The sequence below is a fragment of the Ornithorhynchus anatinus genome, chromosome 5 (assembly GCF_004115215.2).
Source record: "Ornithorhynchus anatinus isolate Pmale09 chromosome 5, mOrnAna1.pri.v4, whole genome shotgun sequence".
NCBI classification, from domain to species: Eukaryota; Metazoa; Chordata; class Mammalia; order Monotremata; family Ornithorhynchidae; genus Ornithorhynchus; species Ornithorhynchus anatinus.
The window spans coordinates 57,550,757-57,575,013 of record NC_041732.1 but is presented as its reverse complement, the minus strand read 5'-3'; the positions used below and the strand labels follow the sequence as shown (position 1 = coordinate 57,575,013).

The 24,257-nt window shown below is 52.8% G+C and overlaps 1 protein-coding gene across 4 annotated transcripts; it reads right to left on the bottom strand.

Annotated features, from left to right (window-relative positions):
- Positions 1 to 363: 363 nt before the first annotated feature.
- Positions 364 to 22,512, bottom strand: GABRD (gamma-aminobutyric acid type A receptor subunit delta). 4 transcript variants are annotated; one of them, XM_029066564.2, is made up of 9 exons: positions 22,349 to 22,508; positions 13,988 to 14,100; positions 13,241 to 13,308; positions 11,964 to 12,184; positions 10,010 to 10,092; positions 7,121 to 7,258; positions 6,623 to 6,781; positions 3,967 to 4,178; positions 970 to 1,394 (listed from the first exon to the last, which is right to left on the bottom strand). In XM_029066564.2, the coding sequence occupies exons 1-9, from the start codon at positions 22,414 to 22,416 to the stop codon at positions 1,095 to 1,097; spliced, it is 1,362 nt and encodes a 453-aa protein (XP_028922397.1). In that variant the 5' UTR covers positions 22,417 to 22,508; the 3' UTR covers positions 970 to 1,094. The 4 variants fall into 4 exon arrangements, with proteins under 4 accessions (XP_028922400.1, XP_028922397.1, XP_028922398.1 ...); XM_029066565.2 differs by having other exon boundaries at positions 6,623 to 6,778; positions 22,349 to 22,507; XM_029066567.2 differs by lacking the exon at positions 3,967 to 4,178 and having other exon boundaries at positions 364 to 1,394; positions 22,349 to 22,512.
- Positions 22,513 to 24,257: the final 1,745 nt, after the last annotated feature.

The following is a 24,257-nucleotide window of genomic DNA, read 5'->3' as shown; positions in this document are numbered from 1 at the left end:
TGAGCTCCCACCCACACCAGGGAGAATGAGGTTTCCCATGAAAGTGAAATTAAAGGCTGACTTGGGTCTTTATGGTTTATGGTGGAGATAGGGGTTAAGATGGTTCCCTGGTTCCAACACCAAATGCTCTTTCCTCAGAACTGTCTCTTCCACTGGGAGCCTGGCTGATTTGATTTCAATCACAAATAGGGCTGAATGGAAAGCGTGAGCTTGGATCAAACGCTTCCCCTGCTTCCCTTCTAAGAGCACCGAAACCCAGACAAAGTCCGGCAGATCGCAACAAGCCCCTGCAGAGGCAGATTTTCAAATCTCCACAATCGCTAGATGAAAGCCCCAGGGGTGGCGGATCAAAGGACTGGACACTTCTAGGCAGAATTCTTTATTTCATGCTGCAGCTAAGGGTTTCTGCTTAAACATTTCATCCAAGACAAATAATAAATAACCGCAGAGCCCCAAGTCCTCCATCCAGCTCTGCCTCAAACACACGTCCCCGAGATCCCGACCATGATCGGGGAACCGAATGCTCTGTCTCTTATCTGCTACACTGGGGCCGGACTCTGAGCATCCCAGGCGAGGTCAGCAGTACCGTCCCAAGGGAAGAACTGAAGTGGGGTAGGGCCTGCTCCAGGCCCCTCTGGGGCTGAAATAGTGCTGGGATCCAGTCCTGAGGAGCTGAGGAGATGGGTCGAATTTTGTGGTTGATTCTAATCTCAGGAAATGGCCAAAGTAGAGATTGGAAACATTATGAGCAGAGAACATGTCTGCTAATCTTTATGTACCGTACTCTCCCCAGCGCTTAGTACGGTGCTCTGCACATAGTAAGTGCTCAGTAAGTATCAGTGCCTGGTTGATTGGAAATCAGGCTCCTGCCCACATGACAGCCTGAATTCAGACCAAGTGCTGGTTTGGTCTGTTCTTTCTCCCAGCCCCAAACTCAAAAAATGGGCCACATCACCCACTGGGCACTTATCCCAACTTGCTTTTAGCCAGGCAGTTCTTGACCCAGGAAAAGCTCAGCAGACACGCCGGTTCCTGGTTGGAGCCAGGAGCGGGCAGTGCCACTCGGGCCCCCCGGCCAGGGGAGCTCTTTGCCCCTACATGGTGTAGGCCACCCAGTAGATCACATTGACTGCAGCAAAAGCTGCTGGGAAAACAGCTCTGGCATAGATGTCGATGGTGTCGGCGTCGATGGGCTTGAAGAGGGACTTGAGGCCTTCCCTTTTCCCAGGCTTCAGGCCCTTCTGCTTTTTCACCTCTCCCGTCTCCACTTCTACGGACCGGTAGGACCCCATCAGGTTCCGGGGGATCTTGTGCTGCCGGTTGGAGATGGCCAGCTGCTGGTTCACGCCGGCGGCGGAGAGGGAGAACAGCACGATGGCATTCTTCATGTTCAGCTGAGAGAGGGAGAGAAGACCAGGCTGAGAGCTGCTGTGGTTCCACTGGGGCCCTCAGCTTCATCTCAGCCCGCTCCACCCTCGACTCTGCCGCTGAGTTGACGGTTTAGCAAGGACTGGGATGAGGTCATCGAGAAGGGCAGAGGGTCAGTGGTGGAGAAAGGTTGGAGAGCAGAGTGAGGCATGGAGGATGGAGCAGCTTAGTCACTTAAATAACAGCTTAGTAAGTGCTTACTTGGAAAGTGAATAAATGAAACATAGCTCCGCTAACATCTGTGCCATCCACTGCATCAAGCAAGAACTCTTGATCATCGTCTTTCAGGGATCTCCACCTTGCCAATTTGCCCTCATCACCTATATTTTTTAAGGTATTTCATTCATTCATTCAATCATATTTATTGAGCGCTTACTGTGTGCAGAGCACTGTACTAAGCGCTTGGAAAGTATAACTTGGCAACAGATAGAGACAATCCCTACCCAACAATGGGCTCACAGTCTAGAAGGGGAAGACGGACAACAAAACAAAACAAGTATTTGTTAAGCACTTACTACGTGCCAGGCACCGTAATAAGCTCTGGGGTAGATACGAGCTAATCAGGTGGGACACAGTCCATATCCCTCATGGGGCTCACAGCCTTAATAGCCATTTGCAGATGAGGCCCAGGGAGGTTAAGTAACCTGCCCAAGGTCACAAAGCAGAAATGTGGAAGAGCTGAGATTAGAACCCAGGTCCTTCTGATTCCTGCCACACTCCTTCCAAATGAGTCTTCTCACTGTCCTTCATTTTCACCTCTCCTGCTCCCAGCCCCTCACTCATTACCTTCCCTTTCAAAATCCACCAGACCATAAAACTGTCCATCTTCAAAGCTCTGAAATCCCACCTTCTCCCGGAGGCTCTCCTTGACTAATTTTCTTCTCCCCAGATAATAACCTCTCAATAACTCTTAAGCAATTAAACAACCACTGCCACCTGAAGCATACTAGAACATATTTCCTGCACTCTTATGCTTAAGCCTTTATTCATCTAGCTTTCTTTGCACTCTCTTTCCTCCTCTCTATAAATCATTTTGGGTATCTCACCCCCCACCCCCACTTCCCCCCGTTGGATTGATAATTCTTCAAGAATTTGGACCATGCCTGTACTCTCCCATGTGCTTAGTATAGTGCTCTGACCAGCATAAGCATTCAATAAATACCATTGACTGATTAATTCTACTTCTATCTAGTGTACTCTCCCAAGTGTTTGGTGCAGTATATGCTCAGTAAATAGTACTAATCTGAGTTCTAATCTTGACTCCCATTTGTCCGCTGTGTGACCTCGGGCAAGTCACTTAACATCTCTGTGCCTCAGTTATCTCATCTGTAAAATGGGGATTAAGACCACGAGCCCCATGTCTAACCTGTTTAGCTTGTATATACCCAGTGCTTCGTTCAGTGCGTGGCCCATAGTAAGTGCTTAATAAATACCATTAAAAAATGCTATTGATTAATTTTACCTCTAATGTATTCTCCAAGTTGTTTAGTACAGTGCTCTGTACACAGTTATTGCTCAATAAATACAATTGATTCTACCTTTAATGTACTCTCCCAAGTGTTTAGTACAGTGCTTTGCCCAGTCTAGTTAAACTCAACCCCAGGCCCAGCCCAATCAGGTTCCATCTCCCCTGGGTACTGGCAGCAAATATGGAATGCCTTTGCAATAGCTATTGGTTGAAAAAATGCAGAAGTGTTCTAATAATAATAATAAAACTGTGATATTTGTTAAGCACTTATGTGCCAAGCACTGAACTAAGTGCTGGGGTAGATACAAGGCAATTGGATTGGACAAAGTCCCTGTCCCAAACTGGGCTCAGAGTCTTCATCCTCATTTTACAGATGAGGTAACTGAGGCACAGAGGAGTATCTCGCCCAAGATCACACAGCAGACCAGTGGCAGAGATGGGATTAGATTCCAGGTCCTTCTGAGTCCTAACCCTAGCTCTCTTCACTAGGCCATCTTCCAGAAAACTGGATCATGAAATGGGGGCAAAGGAGGCTGCTGCTGGCTACCCTACCCCAGGAAAGGCCACTCAGCCCTTTTCCCAAGCCCAGTCTAGCCCAAAGACAGGCTCTACTTAGGGGCAACTGGCACACTTCTCACACATGGAAAAGGATGGCTTCCAGGGGCCAGTCAGCCTGCTTATTCATTCAATAGTATTTATTGAGTGCTTACTATGTGCAGAGCACTGTACTAAGTGCTTGGAATGTACAAATCGGTAACAGATAGAGACAGTCCCTGCCCTTTGACAGGCTACAGTCTAATCAGGGGCAACCGGCTCACTGTCCAATCAGCTCTCAGCCCCTCAGACCTGATTTCCTGTTTCTTGGCTTGGTGGCTGCCCATCGCTGGCTCTCTGCCCTAATTATTGTTACCAAGCTACATTTTCAATCAAATTCCCAACAGAAACGCCCATCAGGGAGGGTCTCACTTGTGAGACCTAAGCGTTTTGGGCTGAGTGGGCGAATGGAACCTGGCTCCTTCAGGGGAAGGGGAGAAATCCATCCCCAGAGGAGAGCAGCCACACTCACTGACCTCACTGCTCTGCTTGGTGACCTTCACCTTGGCTTTTTGCTTCTTCATGTAGTCGGCGTTGAAGTGGGCAAACGCGTACTCTACCAGGGCAGCGAAAACGAAGACGTAGCAGATCCAGAAGTAGACGTCCAGGGCCTTGATGGCCGATGCTCGCGGGAGGGAAGAGCGGGCGCTGACCATCAGCGTGGTCATTGTCAGGACAGTGGTGATACCTGAATTGGGGGGGTTAAGGGGGGTGCACAGGGGACAGAAAGGGGGACCTAGCACTGCAACTTCCTTTCCCTTCCTTCCCCCGGCCCTTTCCAGAACCCAGACAGGGTGTGGGAGTCTAGGATCAGTACACAAGGCCCAACCTCCTCCCCAGGAATGACAGGCTGGGAAAACCCAAAAGATACTGGACAGACCCCAGGGCCGGCCAGCCCCAAGATCCCCAGCTCCAAAGTCCTGGGTTGCTGGCTTCTCTGTCCCTAAAAATAGCAATGACGATAATAGAGCCTGGATCTGGGAGTCAGAAGGTCATGGGGTTCTAATCCTGGCTCCGCCATTGTCTGCTGTGTGACCTTGGGCAAGTCAATTCACTTCTCTGGGCCTCATTACCTCATCTGTAAAGTGGGGATCAAGACAGTGAGCCCCTCGTGAGACAGCGACTCTGTCCAACCTGATTTGCTTCTATCCACCCCAGTGCTTAGTATCTTGCCTGGCACATAGGCACATGATATTTGTTAAGCACTTACTGTGTGTTATGCACTGTGCTAAGCACTGAGGTAGACACAAAATAATAACAATAATAATGTAACATAATAATAATAATTGTGGTATTTTTAAGTGCTTACTATGTGCAAGGCATATACTAAGCACTAGGGTGAATACAAGTAAATCAGGTTGGCACAGTTCTTGTCCCATGTGGGGCTTATACGTGGAGCTTAATCCCCATTTTACAGATGACGGAACCGAAGCCCAGAGAAGTGAAGTGAGTTGCCAAAGTTCACAACAGACAAATGGCAGAGCGAGGATTACAACCCAGGTCCTTCTGACTCCCAGGTCCATGCTCTATCCACTAGGCCATGCTGTGTTCCAGGTGTCACACAGGGCTCACAGTCTAAGAAGGAGAATAGGAATTGAATCCCCAATTTACAGTTGAAGAAACCGAGCTCAGAGAAGTTAAGAAAATTGCTCAAAGTCACACAGCAGGCAAGTGATGGAGCTGGGATTAGAACCCTGGTCCTCTGACTCCCAGGCCTGGAATCTTTCCACTAGGCCATGAAGCTTCTCTCTGGACTCCTCCAGGTCCATGGCTGCTAAGCCTTCCTGCCATTCCTGGTGGGTTTGGCATTACCCAGCAGCTCTATGGACTGATCTGTGGGGCCTGACTCCTGCCCAGCCTCTTGCATCCATTTGCCAAAAGAAGGCATTTGTCAGCCAGGGCCCTGGACTTCTGTTTTCATAACAGGAGGCTGTGTCCCTAGGATGCCTGGGGTCCAGCTGCCCTAGCCACCCCCCTCAGAGAGCCCTGCATCCAGGCCCACTGGCAGACTGAGCCCCACCTGCCTCTTCCCCTAGCTCAGTCCATCACTACCCTGCTCCCAGGGGCCAGCTGAGAAGGAGCTTGGCCTAGGGTGTGCAGAGGTGGCATGGGGAGATGGGGGAGGGTTCTTTCTGAGGGGGCCTTTGTTGTCTCCAGCTTCTCATGACACCCCAACCTCATGGCTTTGTCTCCAAAACTACCAGCCACCCAACCCGGGGGGAGCAGGGCTCTACAACCGATAACCTACTCTGAATAATGATCATTAAGGAATTTATTAAACCCTATCAATCAGGAGTATTTGCTGAGCATTTACTGTATGCTTAGTACCCTGTACTATGTGCTTAGTGGGTACTAAGTGCTGAGATAGGTAGAGGATAATCAGGTCTGGCATAGTCCCCGTCCCTCAAGGGAAGCAGCATGGCCCAGTGGATGAGCACGGGCCTGGGAGTCAGAAGGACCTGGGTTCTAATCTTAGCTCCGCCACTTGCCTGCTGTGGGACCTTGGGCAAGTCACTTCACTTCCTCTGTGCCTTAGTTCCCTCATCTGCCAAATGGGGATTAAGAGTGTGGGCCCCTTGTGGGACAGGGGCTATGTCCAACATGATTTGCTTGTATTCATTCATTCATTCAATTGCATTTACTGAGTGCATACTGTACGCAGAGCACTGTACTAACTGCTTGGGAGAGTACAACATAACAATAAACAGACACATTCCCTGCCTACAACATGCTTGTAACAATAATAATAATTATTATGGTATTTGTTAAGCACTACGTGCCAGGCACTGTACTAAGCACTGGGGTGGATACAAGCAAATCAGGATGGACACTGTCCCTATCCCACATGGGGCTCACAGTCATTATCCCCATTTTACAGATGAGGTAACTGAGGCACAGGGAAGTTAAGTGACTTCCCCAAGGCCACGCAGCAGACTGTGTGGCAACAGACTGGAGCCACTGTGTCTATCCCAGTGCTTAGTACAGTGTCTGGTCCATAGGAAGTGCTTAAACAACACTATAAGCAGCTGGGAGAGGCCGGTATTGCCAACCGCCACTCCTGTTTTTACGGTCCAACTCTGCCCGTCCGGTCCCTAGCGGGGTCCCGGGGCCCAGGGTCCCTGGCGCCTTTACCTAGTGACACTCGGGCAGGCACGGCCGACTGGCTGATCCAGAAGGAGACCCAGGACATGGCGACAAGCAGGACGGACGGCATGTAGGACTGGATGATGTAGACGCCACGGTTGCGTCGCAGGTGGAAGTGCAGGCTGAGGCGGGGGAACTGACCTGCTGCTGGTCGAGCCCCAACCGGGCCCAGAAAATGGAGGGGAGCCCATCAAGACCCCGGTGCCTAAATCGGCGCCCCCATCTTGTGGGGGGTCCTGCCGGGATCCCTGCCAATTCGGACCGATGTCTTCCCTGGGACTTTCTGGGTTGGGGGGACTGGAGATTTGTCTCCTTACCCAAACCCATCCGGGGAATCACAGTGAGAAAGAGCCAAGGTACCCAGGGAAAGGGCAAATCTGGCTTGGAGCTTTGGGGCCACGAACCCCTTCCTCTCCAATGCCTTCACCTGATGCCCACCTCCCCCTGGACCCCAGCCGCCCCCACCCGCTGGAGCCCTCCAGGTACCAGATTTGAAGTTCATCATCTCTGTGGTGAAGTGGAAGTTGGGGATGGTGAACTGAGCGAGCTGCAGCTTATCCAGCCCATGGATCTGCTCCTGGTTTTCGGACCAGCGGTACACGATGTCCTCGGAGGAGTAGCCGTCTGCCGGAGGACCGGGGCGGAGTCCGCCGAGTCGGCTGGGTGGGAGACCCCCGCCTCTTCCCGCTCCCCCCACCGCCCACAGTTTTGGCAAACGTCCGCTCCCCTCGTTGGGGGCGGTCCGGTGGCTGGCTGGACCCCGGCCGGCACAACCTCACCAACTCGGACAACCAGAGCCTCTGCGAGGCTTGGACTTCCGCGGCCCCTTTGACCCAAATGGTTTGGAGGGGCGAGCCCGTTACTGAGATGTAAAGGGTGAGGTCTAGGGATGCTCAAGTTGGACTCAATGGGCAGAATTGGGAGGACCCCAGATCGGTGCGGGTAGAGGTGGAAGGGGTGACCCAGGGCATAGGAATCCCTTTAGTGAAGTGGAAGTGCAGGGAGGGAAAAGAGGATTGAGGGTTGGAAAAGAAGGAGCTTCCAGTTTTTTGCCTTTATAGTAGGGGGAAGTTACCTCTGTAACTCTCAGCAGCTCAGTTTCCAGCCATACTTCTTATTCTGAGACAGCGCAACCCTCCACACAACCCTACGTGAATGGGGCTTTCTGGTTCCCAAAAATTGATAGTGGGGAGGACTAGAGTTTACAGAACCAGGGAGGGGGCCAACATAGAATTACAGTTTCCCATATCCCACCCCACCAGGGCAAGGGGCAAACACTGGAGCTGGAGGGTGGCAGAGTCAAATTTAACACTACTTCTAGTGGGGTCATTAGGGGGTGAGTCAGGGGTTTTGAATGGACTATGCCGGGTCACTGGGGGGAGCATCAGGGATAGAGCTGGGAGAGTCAGGGGTGGAGAAAGGAGTCAGGGATGGAGAGGGGAGAGTAGGGGTTTTGTATGGTCCATACTGGGTCACCGGAGGAGAGTCAGGGATGAGAGGGGAGAGTCAAGGATTTTGGGATGGTCCATGCTGGGTCAGAGGGGGAAGGTAAGGAATGGGGAGGGGAAAGTCAGGAATGGGGAAGGGAAAGTCAGGGATGGAGAGAGGAAAGTCAGAGACGGAGAGGAGAAAGGCAGGAATGCAGAGGGGAAAGTCAGGTATGTTGGATGGTCCATTTCTACCCAGGAGAGTGGGTGGCCAGGAAAACCAACACAACCACAGCCTCCAAGTGAGCTGATACCCCTGCCGGAGGTAGAGGCCAGGGCTGGATGGGCTATGGGACTGACCCAAGGGGATGTCACTCAGAGGTTGATGTTATTAGTAAACAAGGCCTATTCCCCATCTCTCTCTCAGTCCCTTCGATCCACCCCCAGTTTACTGAACAATTTTGATGCCTTACCCATCTTCCTTCTCTCCTCCCTTGCCCAGCATTAGCTCAGGGATTTCAACATCCATATGGATGTTCCTGATGACCGTCCACCCCCTGTGTCTCCAGCCACCTGCTTCCTTTCACTCCTCAACTCTGCCAACTACAACCAAACAGCCACTACCCTGGACCAGGCACTTGGCATATCCCATTTAACTACTACCTCAGCCTTCTCACCGAACTTCCACACCACTAGTGTCTCCTCTCTCCAGTCCAAACTTCATTCTGCTGACCAGACAGATTCACTAGAACACTCTGCATCCATCTCCCCACTCCTCAAAACCTTCTAATGGTGGCCCATTCCTCTTCACTACAAGCAGAAGCTTCCGACTTTCGGCTGAAAGGTGCTCAATCAGCTCTCTCTCATCTATTCTCTTCTCCCAACTTCCCCCCTATTCACCGTGCCTCATTCTTATCTCTCCCACCACTGACCCACCTTCCCTGCTGTTTAGAGCTCCTCTTACTTCACATCTGTCAGACCATAGCTCTTCCTGTCTTCAAGGCGCCTCTGAGATCGCTTCTCTCCACGTTTTCCCCAATAAATTTCCTGTGGTCCTCCCTACTTTACATCTCCCCAGTTACCACTTCAGCCCTTCAGCGTCATCTAAAGTCTTAAGTACTCACAACCTTTCTAACCCCTTTGTATATATCTTATATTAAAATCGCATCTCCTTCAAGGGGGCTTCCCCGACTAAGCCCTCATTTCCCCTACATCCACTCTCTTCTGCCTAACCCTCGCGCTTGGATTTGTACCCATTATTCACCCCACCCTCAGTCCCACAACACTTATGTACATATCTGTAATTTATTTGAATGTCTGTCTCCCACTCTATACTGTTAGCTCCTTGTGAGCAGGGAACATGTTTATCTCTAGACTGTAAGCTTGTTGTGGGCTGGGAATGTTTCTGCTTGTTATATTGTACTCTCTCAAGCGCTTAGTACAGTGCTCTGCACACAGCATGTGCTCAATAAATGATTGAATAGCAACTCTGTTATATCGTACTCTCTCAAGCATTCAGTATAGTGCTCTGCATATGGTAAGCACTCAATAAATATGATTGCTTGATTGATTATACACTTTATTATTCGCTTCTAACTGTAATTTATTTTAGCGTCTGTCTCCACCTCGAGATCTGAAATTTCTTGAGGGCAGGGATCATGCTTATTCTATTATAGGTGCCCAAGTACAGTGCTCTGCACACAGTAGGTGTTCAATAAATACTAACGATTAATTCAATTTGTGAACTAGGTTGCATATGAGTGGGAAGCCGAGGTAGGGATGGGGGCCTTGAGGATTATGGGACCAGTGTGGGGCAGGGGAGAGGGGTGCACCCAGACAGACGCACTTCCCCACAGCTCGGATGCAGGGGAGCTTCGTCTGTGGCCGAGAAGGCGTTCCACCCCGGGTGGGCTTCCCTGGGGAGGGTTAGCGGGCAGGGCTGGCTTACAGCTCTCCAGTTCCAGCATGCACTCTTGCTCGTCCATGGGGTACTTGGAGAGCTCCATGTCACAGGCCACGGCGGAGGTGATTCTGCCAGAGAAGGGGAGGGAAAGCAGCGGCGATTGGCCAACCTAGGCACCTCTACACAGGCCGGGCAGGTCTCTGGCAGCAGAGGCGGTGCTCATTTGGGCTGGGCAGGGTGAAGATGGCCATATTAAGCCTCCTTCAGGGACCGACTGCCCCTCCCTTCTCCCAAGACAATGAGAAGTATTAACTATGCCTTTTCTTCCTCCCCACAACATAAACTGATGAAAGAGCACAGGCCTGGGAGTCAGAAGAATTTAGATTGTAATCCCGGCTCTGCCACACTCTGTCACCTTGGGCAGGGGTGTGTGTGCGCACGCGTGCGTGTGTGTGTGTGTGCATGCGCACACGCATGTGGGTGGGCCAGGGGTAGAGCAAGGGGTCAGGTGACCACAGGCCCGGATACCTGAAAAGCTGCTTGGACAGAGAATGGATAGAGCATGGACCTGGGAGTCAGGAGGTTTTGGGTTTTAATCCTGACTCCTCCACTTGTCTGCTGTGCAACCTTGGGCAAGTCACTTCACTTCTCTGTGCCTCATCCATAAAATGGGAATTGAGAATGTGAGCCTCATGTAGGACAGGGACTGTTTCCAACCTGATTTACTTGTATTCACCCCAGCGATTAGTACAGTGCCTGGCACATAGTAAATGCTTAACAAATACCACAATTATTATTATTAAAACTGCAAATTTGAGGGATTGTCCCAACCCCTTTGGGAAATATAGTCACCTAATCCCTACCCCTGCAATCAGAAGAGGCACAAAGTGCCCCTCAGCCCCTGCCAGCTTCTCTCCCACAGCTCTACTGGCTGTGTAGTTAAGAGCTGGTTTGACTGGATGGGCTAAAAGGCCATGGGCTGCCCTGGGGAAGGGGCAGTCCAGAGTCCTGATACAATCCCAGCAAGGCACAGACTTGTTGGGCGACTTTGAGCAACTGACCTAACCCCTTGGCCTGGACTAGCCCCTAGTAGAAAAGTTTCCATTGTATAAAAGCCCCCTTGGAGGCTGTTCAGCGAGTGAGAGACAAGGGGTTTATCCAGGCTTGGAAAAGCCCAACCCACGGGGTTAAGAATATTACTCCTCCATGGAGATGGAAATGAAGAATTCTTTCCCTCTGAGGTATCCAATATCTGGCCTGAGGCTGAATGCATCTTGCTAATGGTTTCTCCTCCGTGATGGATGGGGAAGAATCCGATGGATGGGGAAGAATCGGAAGAGACAGATGGAGAGGAAAAGTCAGAGAGAGGGGAGGGAGCGGGACTGAAGAGAGGGGAGAGGCGGAAGTGAGAAAGGAAGATGAGAGGGAAGTGGAAGAAGATGAGGTAAGAGATAGTCTAGTTCCTTATGAAAATGCTGGGTCAGCTAAGTACAGAGAGGGCTCAGGAGGTCCTGGTGTGGGGGCTGGTTTTGTCCCCTGAGCACAGATGTACTTGGTTCCTCGCCCCCTCCCCTGCTTAAAAGGTCTGTCTTCCCCTCTAGTCTGTAAGCTCACTGCGGAGAGGGAATGTGTCTGTTTATTGTTTCTATTGTACTCTTCCAAGTGCTTAGTACAGTGCTCTGCACACAGTAAGCACTGAATAAATACAATTGAATGAAAAACTTGCCCCACCCCAAAGCCCTCCACATGATGCTTCATATGTCTTCGCAGCATCCTTTTGAGGGAAAGAAAGGATGAGATTTCTCCTCACTGGGCAGTTGAGGAAACAGGCCCAGAGAGGTTAAGTGACTTACCCAAGTTCACACAGCAAGTCAGTGGCACAAGTAAGTCCACGACCTAGCCCTCTTGCCCAGCGGCTGCCCAGAGAAAACCGGGTCCGGCCGCCAGAGGAGCCACCGGTCAGGAGCACCCCAGGGCGGAGTGGCCGCTGCCCCCTCACCTGATGCTGTAGAGGATCACCCCATCGGGCTGTAGGCGGATGAGCTTGTTTTCCACAGTCACGTCATGGAACCAGGCGGACTTGGCATTCACGATGAACGTGTCGGGCAGCCAAAGCTTGTCGACGAAGCGACTGTCTAGGCCCAGCGTCTCGTTGGTGTGGTTGTAAGACAGCCTGTCATCCCTCCAGCTCTGATGCAGGAAAACCGTCATGGTGTACTCCTGGAGCCAAGGGGTCGGAAGGAACAGCGGGGGGCGGAAACCACGGGGTTGGCGATGTGACACCACCCAGATTGCCGGGTGGACGGAATCCCCTGGGTCCCCTCCGCTAAGGCCGGCCACCTGCTGGGGAGCCCCCGAGATTCAGCCCCCGCCCAGGAACACCAAGCCAAAGAGTCATGAAACCCTGCAGGGCAGCAGTCTGCCCACTGGTCACTGCCACCTGCAGCAGCCATCTCCTCCCTAGTGACTAGAACCCAGGCCTGGGAGTCAAAAGCACCTGGGTTCTAATGTCAGCTCCACCACTTGTCATCTGTATGTCCTTGGGCAAGTCACTTCACTTCTCTGGGCCTAAGTTACCTCATCTGTAAAGTGGGGATTAATGCTGTGAACCCCATGTGATACATGGACTGTGTCCAACCTGACTAGACTGTAAGCTTGTTATGGGCAGGTAACATATCTGCTAATTTTGTTGGATTGCACTCTACCTAGCTCTTAGTACACTGCTCTGCATATAGTAAGTACTCAATAAATGCAATTGACTGATTATTGGGCAATGTTGGAGAAAGTGACAAGACCAGGGTTAGTATCCTACCTGTAATCCATTTTAATGTCTGTCTCCCCCTGTAGATTAGAAGCTCCTTGTGGGCGGGGATCACATCTACCAACTCTATTCTATTGTGCTTTTCAAGCTCTTGATACGGTGCTCTGCGCACAGTAAGCACTTAATAAATATCACTGATTGATACAGTGATCAATGAATTGTGATTAGACCATTAGTGTGGTTGATCTTTCTTATTTGGATGTGGTGGGAGGTTGGGGAGGTCAGGGAGGAGGGAGAACTGTGGCATCTTTCTCTGTGCCTCAGTTTCCTCATCTGAAAAATGGGGATTAAATATCTGCTTTCCCTCCCACTTAGACTGTAAACCCCATACAGGAAGGGACTGCATCTGGCCTGATTATCTTGTCTCTATCCCATTGTACGCTGCTTGGCACACTGTCAGCACTATACATATACCAACATTACTGGCCCAGCTCAGGGCCCCGATAGGACATTACCATGTTAACTTCTGAGATGTGGTCAATGCTGGCCACCTCGATGGCGAGAGCCACGTTCACAGGAGGACCTGAAGGTGAGAGAACAAGGGGCTCACATATATACACACGCATGCACACACACAGGCATGGATGGTCTGACCTTAGGCCCTGCCACCCTATTCCTGACTCTCAGCTTAAAGAATTTAAGCCTCAGGCAGACATCTGGGAAGGAACATGGGCAGGAGATAGCCCTGATCCAGAAAGCCCGGGCTTCCAGAGCACCCAGTGGGACAGGTAGTGTGACCTTGGGGAACACTTCTCTTCTCCATGCCTCAGTTATCTCAGCTGTAAAATGGGGATAAATGTTGTGAGCCCCATGTGGGACAGAGACTGTGTCCAACCTGATGGCTTATATCTCCCCCAGTGCTTAGAATAGTGCTTGACACATAGTAAGTGCTTAACAAATGCCATTATTATTATTATTTCCCCAGGATCTTCTTTCTACACTATTAGAACAGAAGTCCTTTGAGGGCTGGGACAGAGAGGCTGCTAAGAAATCCAGGAGCTGCTATACAGCTCATTCTCCCCACAAGAGATAGTTCTATAGGTAGTTCCCTGGCTGGCGGGGAGGGGTGAGGGGGTGGTAATCTCCCCAGTGAGGGTGGGTTTCCTATCACCCCAGAGGAGGCATGACTCACCCCACAGGGAGACTCTCCCTGGGCACTACCAACCCTCTCCATTTCACCCAGGGCCCACTGCCCAGCTTACCTCCGATGCCGGGACGGAAGTTTCGGGCATAGCCGGTCATCAGATCATCCAGGTTAGGGAGCCAGGAGATTTCCACGTCAGAGCCAATGTAGTCACCAATGTCGTTCATAGCCCTGCATGGTGGGGGGGGGGGGGGCGGGGGGCGCGGGAGCAGACAGCATAGACCTGCTTAGTATATTATTACCTTAGTACAGTGCTCTGCAAACAATAAGCACTCAGTAAATACCATTCTTTAACAGTAATAATAATAATGGTACCTGTTAAGTGCTTACTATGTGTCAAGCACTCTACTAAGTGCTGGCATAGATGCAAGATAATCAGGTTGGACACAGTCTTGAGCAAATAGTATAAGTAACGGGGAGAATATTGAATCCCCATTTTACAGATGAGGAAGCCGAGGCACTGAGAAGTGATTTGTCCAAGGTCACCCAGCAGGCAGATGAAGTTGAGATGAGAACCCTGATCCTCTGACTCCCAATCTCATGCTCTTTCCACTAAGCCACACTAGTATGGAAGGGCCTCTCCTTTTGCCCCGGCTTTAGTCACCCCTTAAATTCAAAGTGATCTCATTTCATCTTCACAACATCCCGGAGGGATTAGGAGAGGTGTTCTTCCCCTTGAATGGATAATGAAAGGGAGTCACAGAGAGGTTAAGCAACTTGCCCTAGGTCACCCAGCAAGCTAATAGCAGGGCTAGGATTGGAACCTGCCCTCCTAACTTCAGAGGTGAAAGTGAAAACATTTCTAACTGGAACCCTGCTGCTGACTGTAGCACAAGGATAGAGAGAGAGAGAGAGAGAGAGAGAGAGAGAGAGAGAGAGAGTGTGTGTGTGTGTGTGTGTGTGTGTGTGTGTGTGTGTGTATATAGAAGAAACATGCCCAGGGCCAGCCAACTGCCAGAGTCAATAAATCAGTTGCACAGAGCAGTGCAAAGCACTGTGCTAAGCTCTTGGGAGAGTACAATGTAACAGACACATGCCCTGCCCACAGTGAACATACAGTCTAAAGGGGGAGATGGACATTAATATAAATAAATTACAGACTTATGTAACTTATGTACATAAGTGCTGTGGGGCTGGGCGGTTGGGGGGGGGGGCAGATGAATACAAGGAGCAAAAAGAAAAATTTGGTATGTTAAACGCTTACTATGTGCCAGGCACTGGTCTAAGCACTGAGGTAGGTACAAGGTAATCAGGTTGGACACAGTCCATGTCCCTCATGGGGCTCACAGTTTTGATCCCCATTTTACAGATGAGGGAACTGAGGTACAGAGAAGTAAAGTGACCTGCCCAAAGTCACACAGCAGACATATGGCAGAACCAGGATTATAACCCATAAGGCCCATGCTCTTTCCACTAGGCCATGCTGATTCTCCCAAAGCAAAGGAAGTCAGGGTGATGAAGAAGGGAGTGAAAGAAAAGGAAAGAGGGTTTAGTCAGGATCAGAATGAGAGAAAGCCAGCCAGGACATTGAAAGTAACGGCACTAGGATACATGAACCCAGTTGCTTCCTGGAAGAAAAATGAAGATTTGAAAAGGCTCAGCCTAGGCGTTATGGATATTGGTGGCAGAATGGAGAGCCGGGGCAGGAGAGGGAATGGCCTGGCATACTTTTTTTTTAATATGGTATTTGTTAAGCGCTTTATTATGTGCCACACACTGATCTGAGCACTGGGATAGATACAAGCCAATCAGGTTGGACACAGTCCCTCATGGGGCTCACAGTCTTAATCACCATTTTGCAGATGACGGAACTGAGCCACAGAGAAGTTAAGTGACTTCCCCAAGGTGACATAGCAGAGTATGGCAGAGCAGGTATTAGAACCCAGGTTCTTCCGACTCCCAGGCCTGTGCTCTATCCACTAGGCCACCTTGGGTTCCATATGGCTCACCTGGGTGCTACTGGGCACTGGTCCCAGAGGAATGGCACCAGTCCGCTCCCTGGGGCACTTCACAGCTGGAAGGGAGGAGGTGGGCACGGGGTCAGCCCGCTGGTAGGGCAAGGCCCAGATCTCTCCCATAGAAGGGGCTGGAGGCAGGGCCAGGTGCCACAGCCCCTACCCTAAGACAAACATGATTTACAAACAGTGAGAGCAGAGGAGACAACCAGGTTGAACCCATAAAAGTGCTAGAGGCAGCTAAAGGGTTGCCTCGTTAAATTGGGGTGTTAGGGATTAAAGGCTTCCTGGAGGAGGTGGAAATAATGTCTTTGCCCAGTGGCCCATTTGCTGATGGTATTGAAGGCAGAGTTTCTCTGTGGGAAATGGCAGGGATCCCTGCTCCTGCAACTCCAGTCTCACCTCCCCTGCTTACCTGCTCCCTTCCTTCCCCCTCTCTCCCCATTCCCCTTCCCCCTCCCTTTCCTAATTTTTCTCCTGTCACCCCCTTCCCCTCTCCCTCTTATTCTCTCATTCTCCCTTCCTTTATTCTCTCCCTTTCCCCCACCCCCATTCTCTCCCTCTGTCCTCCCTCATTTTCTCCCTCTCTCCTTTCCCCTCCTTTTCCTTCATTCTCCCCTTCCTCCCCGTTCCCCCTCCCTCCTTTTCCCTCATTCTCCCCTCATTCCCCAGTCCCTCCCCCTTTCCCTCTTCCCTTCCTCCAGCTTTCCCTCTCAGGATATCTGTCTTCTTATTGTTGCATTTTATTCTTTCAAGTACTTAGTACAGTGCTCTGCACACAGTAAGCGATCAATAAATAGATTGGCTGACTCTCCCCGCCTTCTCCCTCATTCTCTTCCCCATTCCCCTTCCACCTCCCTTTCCTCATTCTCTTCCGTGTCCCCCTTCCCCTCACCCTCCCCTCTCCCCTTATTCCCTCCTCCTTCCTGTAATGGATGAATCCTCTGCTACAGCTGCGCCCAGGGTGGGTGGAGGGCAGAGCCCAGCTGGCCCCCTGGAGGGTGCCAAGCTTTCGTTTACACAGTGGAGGGGAGCAAGGGGATGAGGAGCAGGGGAAAGAGGCAGAAGCCGCAGGCTCCCCAAAATTGGGCTCGCAGGCCCCCCGACCTCAAGGTGGGGTGGGGGTAGGGCTGGGTGGAAGGGACCCCGTTCTCCTGGGACACCTTTCAGCTCTGCAGGAGGGTATGGGGTGGGGGGTGCAGCCCGCCCCCGCCCTCCAGGGGGAGGGTCAGGGGTGACCCGCCAGCCACCACACGGAGGAACTGGAAATAGACCTCAGAAGAGTCACGATGCTCAGGATCCAGCCGGGAGGAGTCTTGGAAGAACCATGAAAGTGTGGAACCCTTTTGGATGCCTCGCCCGCTTGTCCCCCCCCACCCCCCGCGGTGTTTGCAGTGGGCACCCTAGAGCCGCTCAGGGAATAAGCAGGCACTGGGAGATCTGGAGCACCACCGGACTGGACCGGACCAGGATAAGACCGGCCCACGCAGAGAGCCGGGATGGGAAACCAGAAAAATCTGCAGCCACCAGAAGGCACTAAACGACCCATTCCCTATATCACCCTTCTCTGGGGCTTTTCCTGGGTGGGATCTTCACCATATCCCAGATTTCCCTTCAGAGGGATGCGCTCCTAGGGCTCTCCCTTTCCCACAGGCTGTGACCCTGGAAGAGAAGCTCTCCTTCACAACCGGAATATTTCCTTGTGTCACAGTGAGGAGCGGGACAGCTGAATGCATCCAGGGCACCCTGCTTCTGCACCTCTAGTCTAACCTCCCCTCTCCCTGTGTATACTTCGTTTATTGTACTCACCTAAGCGCTTATTGCAGTGCTTTGCATAGAGAACATGCTCAGTAAATACCACCAAGGGGCCGAGCGGCTGCCCTCTTTCATTCCCCTCCCCTCACTCCTGGCACGCTTGGTCAATGATGCCACGAGCGGGTGGACTATGGCAGATCCCCCACAGGCCCGGGGCCCCATTTCTGGTTGGAAATTAGTCTAACGGGTGGAGAAGGGTGCAGAAGACCCCATTGGGACGGGTGGAGGTGAAGCCTGTTACTGGGCCTATACACTGTTTCCCAAGAGCAGGACAGCATCACTTTCGTTCCAGAGGCCTGAGCACACGGAGGACCATACACACACACTCTAGATACATCCACTTCTATCTCCACATTCACAGTGGCAGGTACACAGACACTCAGATATGCCCACTTCCATTCCCTGACACATAGCAGTGGGTACACACATGCATAGACACATACCCAGCCTTGCCCACTTTGATCCTGTGAGCACAGTGGTAGGTGCACACTCACACGGACACTCATCCAGACGCACCCACTTCCATCTTGTGAGTTGGGGGGGGGGAACGGGACACACTCCCATGGACACACACTCAGTTTCACCCACTTCCACCACTCATGCCCAACACCCACACACAGACATACAAAGACATACAACCATTCTCGCCCACTGCTGGGATCCCAGCAGTGGATATACACTCACATATATATATGCATCCGGATGCACTCACTTCCATCCCTGAACACACAGCAGTGGGCGCGCACTCACACACACACATACACACACACACACACACACATGCACACACATGGATATGGGAGATGCACCAATGTGCATGTACACAAAAGGGGCAGAGATGGCCTCTGGGTGGGTCATATGCTCTTGGGTCTGGAACCCCATGATGAAAGGATATAGAAACCAAGACACTGCTGGTCAGCTCCTGACTCTAGGGAGGCTCCAACTCCCTCCAACCCAGGCTGAGGGTCAATATGGGGCCTGCCCCAGAAGCCCCACCATTCACCCCTCAGCAGCAGCCCACAGCCCACACCCCAAAGACCACACTTGCTAAAGGGAATGGACACTGGCTTTTCCTCAGCCTGGGAGCAGGCAACCATCTCTCCATTGGACAGTCTGTTATGGCCCCCAGTTGACTCTCCCCTTTGCCCCGGCTCTGGAGAGTTCCCAAGTTTGGGTGCTCATGCCAGACACACTGTGCCCTGGGGATTTCAGAGACCCTTTCAGCTCTCCACATCCATCCGGCCCTGGACTCTGCCTCCAAATGAGGACCAGGATGCTTGGAGAAACCAAGTGCTGATTATCCTCCTGGACCCCCACCCTCATGATTAGGGTTGGGCCATGCAACTCCCCTGCCTCTTCCCTTCTCCATCCCTGTCTCTCCCTCAGTGACCCAGGGTGGACCATCCAATAATTCTGACTCTTCCCATTCTGTCTCTGACTCTCCCTCTGGTGACCCAGCATGGCTCATCTAACATCCCTGGCTCTCCCCTCTCCAACCCTGACTCTCCCCCCAATGACCCAGAATAGACAAAGGAACACCTTTAACTCTCTCCTCTCCATCCTTCACTTTGCCCCAGTGACCCTGCTGGACCATGAATCTGCCCAACACTGGAGGAGTGGTATTATGAGAGTAAGGAATGCCCCTCAGTCTTACTGGGAAAGGAGACTCAGCTTCCATGGCCTTGCTCTTCCTCCAACCCATCTGTCCCCCTACCTCCAATCCCAGGAAGACAGAAACTAGATTTTTTTCCTCCACTCCTCCAAGACTGACCAAACCAGTCTCCCTTACTTTTGGAGGCTCCTGAAGAGGTACGCCCCTGCCCCTATTTTATTATCCCAAGGTAGGTTCGGAGTACCTGCTGGGGGAGGGAGGAAAGAGGAGAAGAAGGAGAAAAAGGAGAGAAAGGAAAGGGGAAGGTGGAGAGGGAAGAAAGCAGAGGGGAAAGGGGAAAGTGGAGAGGGAAGAAAGCAGAAGGGAAAGGGGGAAGAATGGGGGGGGGGAGCATGAGAGGGGAAGGGGGAGGAACGAGAGGGGAAGGGGGAGGAACGAGAGGGGAAGGGAAAGAACGAGAGGGGAAGGGAAAGAACGAGAGGGGAAGGGAAAGAACGAGAGGGGAAGGGGGAAGAACGAGAGGGGAAGGGGGGAGAACGAGAGGGGAAGGGGGGAGAACGAGAGGGGAAGGGGGGAGAACGAGAGGGGAAGGGGGGAGAACGAGAGGGGAAGGGGGGAGAACGAGAGGGGAAGGGGGGAGAACGAGAGGGGAAGGGGGGAGAACGAGAGGGGAAGGGGGGAGAACGAGAGGGGAAGGGGGGAGAACGAGAGGGGAAGGGAGAGGAATGAGAGGGGAAGGGGGAGGAATGAGAGGGAAAGAGGGGACGAACAAGAGGGGGAAGAGAGGAGGAATGAAAGCGGGAAGGGAGAGAAACAAGAGGGGAAGCGGAGAGGAATGAGGGGGAAAGGGGTGAGGAATGAGAGAGGAGGAATAAGAGGAAAAAGGGGTCAGGGAGAATAAGAAGAGGGGAAATGGGGAAAGAAGGAGAGAGGAAAGGGGGGAAAGTTCAGGGAAAGGGGGAAAGAAGCAGAGAGGAGGGGGAAAAGTTGAGGGGGAAGGGGAAAGAAGAGGGGAAAGGGAAGAAGAGGGGAAAGGGAGGAAGAGGCAGTGTGACCTAGTGGAAACAGCACAAGCCTGGGAGTCCAAAGGACCTAGGTTATAACTCTGGCTCTACCAAATGCTTGCTGGGAAAGTCGCTTAACTTCTCTGTGCCTCAGTTTTCCCAAGTGTAAAATAGGGATACCTATTCTCCCTCCTACTTATACTGTGAGCCCCATGTGGGACAGGGACTTTGTCTGACCCGATTGATTTGTACCTAACCCAGTGCTTGGAATAGTATTTGACAAATAGTAAAGTGCTTAACAAATATCATAAAAAAAGGGAAAGGGGACGGGAGAGGAAGGAGGAGGAAGGGAAAAGGAAGGAGAAGGGGAAAGGAAGGGAAGGGGAAAGGAAGGGAAGGGGAAAGGAAGGGAAGGGGAAAGGAAGGGAAGGGGAAAGGGAAAGGAAGGAGAAGGTTGGGAAAAGAAGGAGGGGGAAGGGGAAAGGAAGGGGAGGGGAAGGGAATAGGAAAGGAAGGACAGGTGAAAGGGAAAGGAAGGAGAGGACTGGGAAATGAAGGAAAGAGGAAGGGGCGGAAGGAGAAGAGAAAGGGGGAGGAGAAAGGAAGGGAAGGGGAAAGGAAGGGAAGGGGAAAGGAAGGGAAGGGGAAAGGAAGGGAAGGGGAAGGAAGGGAAGGGGAAAGGGAAAGGAAGGAGAAGGTTGGGAAAAGAAGGAGGGGGAAGGGGAAAGGAAGGGGAGGGGAAGGGAATAGGAAAGGAAGGACAGGTGAAAGGGAAAGGAAGGAGAGGACTGGGAAATGAAGGAAAGAGGAAGGGGCGGAAGGAGAAGAGAAAGGGGGAGGAGAAAGGGGAAAAGGTGTTAGAAGAGGGGAAAGGATGGAAGAAAGAGAGGGAAAAGAGGAGAGGAAGGAGAAGAGAGAAAAAGGAAGAGTTGGGAGGAAGCAGAAAGAGGAAAAGGGAGCTGGAGGAAGCCCACGGTGCAGGAGCCGGGCAGGGAGGGGGTCAGGAGAGGCGGGACCGAGTTGTCATCGGCAGAGGTGGACCGAAGAACCAGGCGGTCCTGTCCAGTCCGAGGGGAGCCGGGGGCAGAGTAGCCTGCGTCGGTCCCCGAAGGACGGAGCGGTCGGATTCCGGCCTGGCTCCGGTCCCGGTCCCGGACCTCCTCCGTCCCCAAGGGCAGATAGATGCCCGTCACTCCGCGGCCGCGGACCCCCACCCCCGCCGCTCCCTGCGACCCCAGCCCTCGACCCCCAGCCCCCCACCTCCCTGCCAGCCTAGTCCCCTGCCGCCCCCGGCCCGCATCCCCCACCCCGGAGACCCCAGCCCCCAACATCCCTGCCTCCAACTTCCGACTCCAGCCCAGACCCCGATCCTGTCCCCTGACGACCCCGGCCCCTGATTCCCCCGTCTCCAACCCCCGACTCGGTCCCTTGCCGACCCAGTCCCCGACCCGCCAAGCTCAGACCCCGACCTAGTCCCATCCCCCGACCCAGTTCCCTGCCGACCCCAGCCCTCAACTCCAGCTCCGGCCCCTGCCGAGCCCGGCCCCTGAGAACCGGTCCTCAATCCCCCCGTCTCCAACCGCCGAGCCGGTCCCCTGCCGCCCCTGCCCCATTCCCCCGTGGCCCCGAGCCCCTGAGCGGCAGTCGGCCATCCCCCTGCCTCCAACCCTGCCCGAGGACCCCGGCTTCGCGCCCCCGGTTCCTCCGACTCCTGACCCCTGACCCCGCTCCCTGGTCCTCGGCTCCTCCGACCCTTGACCCCTCTCCCTGGTCCTCGGGTCCCCTTCCCCCGCTCCCTGGTCCTCGGCTCCCCTGACCCCGCTCCCTGGTCCTCGGCTCCCTAGTCCTTGGCTCCCCTGACCTCTGACCCCGCTCCCTGGTCCCCGCTCCCTGGTCCTCGGCTCCTCCGACCCTTGACCCCCGCTCCCTGGTCCTCGGGTCCTCGGGTCCCCGGCCCTCTGGGCGGCCCCCCGAGCGCTGAGCCCTGAGCCCTGAGCCCTGAGCCGTGCCCCCCTGTCCGGCCCCGAGCTGACCTGGGGCAGCGGTGCTGCTGGGCGCACAGCAGGACGAGCGGGGGCAGGATCCAGGCGAGCGCCTCCATGTCTCTCCGTGGGGTCAGGCGGCGGGCAGGGGCCCCGGGCTGCGCGGGGCCGGTGCGGACGGTGCGGACGGCGGGGCCGGGGACGCGGGGCCCATCGCTGCGGGAGGCGGGCGGGAGAGCGGGCGGCTGCGGGAAGGTGGAGCGCAGGTGGCGGCGGAGCCGGGGGCGGGGCTTCAGGCCTGGGGCGGCTCTAGGGGGCGGAGCCAATAATAATCACGTTGTTCAGCGCTTACCGTGTGCCAAGCACTGTTCTAAGCGCTGGGGAGGATACAAGGTGCTCAGGTTGTCCCGCGTGGAGCTCACGGTCTTCATCCTCGTTATACAGACGGGGTCACTGAGGCCCAGTTAAGCGAAGTGACTTGCCCAGAGTCACACAGCTGGCAAGTGGTGGAGCGGGGATTAATAATAATAATAATAATAATAATAGTATTTGTTAAGCGCTTACTATGTGTCAAGCACTGTTCTAAGCGCTGGGGAGGATACAAGGTGCTCAGGTTGTCCCGCGTGGAGCTCACGGTCTTCATCCTCGTTATACAGAAGAGGTCACTGAGGCCCAGTTAAGCGAAGTGACTTGCCCAGAGTCACACAGCTGGCAAGTGGCGGAGCGGGGATTAATAATAATAATAATAATAATAATAGTATTTGTTAAGCGCTTACTATGTGTCAAGCACTGTTCTAAGCGCTGGGGAGGATACAAGGTGCTCAGGTTGTCCCGCGTGGAGCTCACGGTCTTCATCCTCGTTATACAGAAGAGGTCACTGAGGCCCAGTTAAGCGAAGTGACTTGCCCAGAGTCACACAGCTGGCAAGTGGCAGAGCGGGGATTAATAATAATAATAATAATAATAATAATGGTATTTGTTAAGCGCTTACTATGTGTCAAGCACTGTTCTAAGCGCTGGGGAGGATACAAGGTGCTTAGGTTATGTTGGTATTTGTTAAGCGCTTACTATGTGCAGAGCACTGTTCTAAGCGCTGGGGTAGACACAGGGGAATCAGGTTGTCTCACGTGGGGCTCAAAGTTTTCATCCCCATTTTACAGATGAGGGAACTGAGGCACAGAGAAGTTAAGTGACTTGCCCAAAGTCACACAGCTGGCGAGTGGCGGAGCAGGGATTATTAATAATAATAATAATGATGGCATTTGTTAAGCGCTTACTATGTGCCAAACACTGTTCTAAGCGCTGGGGGTGGGGGGAAATACAAGGTGCTCAGGTTGTCCCACGTGGGGCTCACGGTCTTCATCCTCGTTATACAGACGAGGTCACTGAGGCGCAGAGAAGCAAAGTGACTTGCCCAGAGTCACACAGCTGGCAAGTGGTGGAGCGGGGATTAATAATAATAATAATAATAACGGTATTTGTTAAGCACTTACTATGTGCAAAGTACTGTTCTAAACGCTGGGGGATACAAGGTGATCAGGTTGTCCCACATGTGACTCACAGTCTTAATCCCCATTTTTTTACAGATGAGGTCACTGAGGCCCAGAGAAGTGAAGTGATTTGCCCAAAGTCACACAGTTGACAAGTGGCAGAGCAGGGATTAGAACCCATGAACTCAGACTCCCAAGCCCAGGCTCTCTCCACTGAGCCACGCTGCTTCTGCAAATAATGTTGGTATTTGTTAAGTGCTTACTATGTGCCAAGCACTGTTCTAAGCGCTGGGGTAGATACAAGGTAATCAGGCTGTCCCTCGTGGGGCTCACAATGTTCATCCTCATTCTACAGATGAGATAACTGAGGCACAGAGAAGTTAAGTGACTTGCCCAAGGCCACAGAGCCGACAAGTGGCAGAGCTAGGATTAGAACCCACAGCCTTTGACTCCTAAACCCCGGCTCTTTC

Coding starts and splice junctions, on each gene's coding strand:
- GABRD (XM_029066564.2), bottom strand. CDS start 22,416: ATGGAGGCGCTCGCCTGGATCCTGCCCCCGCTCGTCCTGCTGTGCGCC. Junction 14,101..22,348: donor CAGCAGCACCGCTGCCCCAG/GTCAGCTCGGGG, acceptor CCCACCATGCAG/GGCTATGAACGACATTGGTG. Junction 6,782..7,120: donor GATGATGAACTTCAAATCTG/GTACCTGGAGGG, acceptor GGGCTCGACCAG/CAGCAGGTCAGTTCCCCCGC.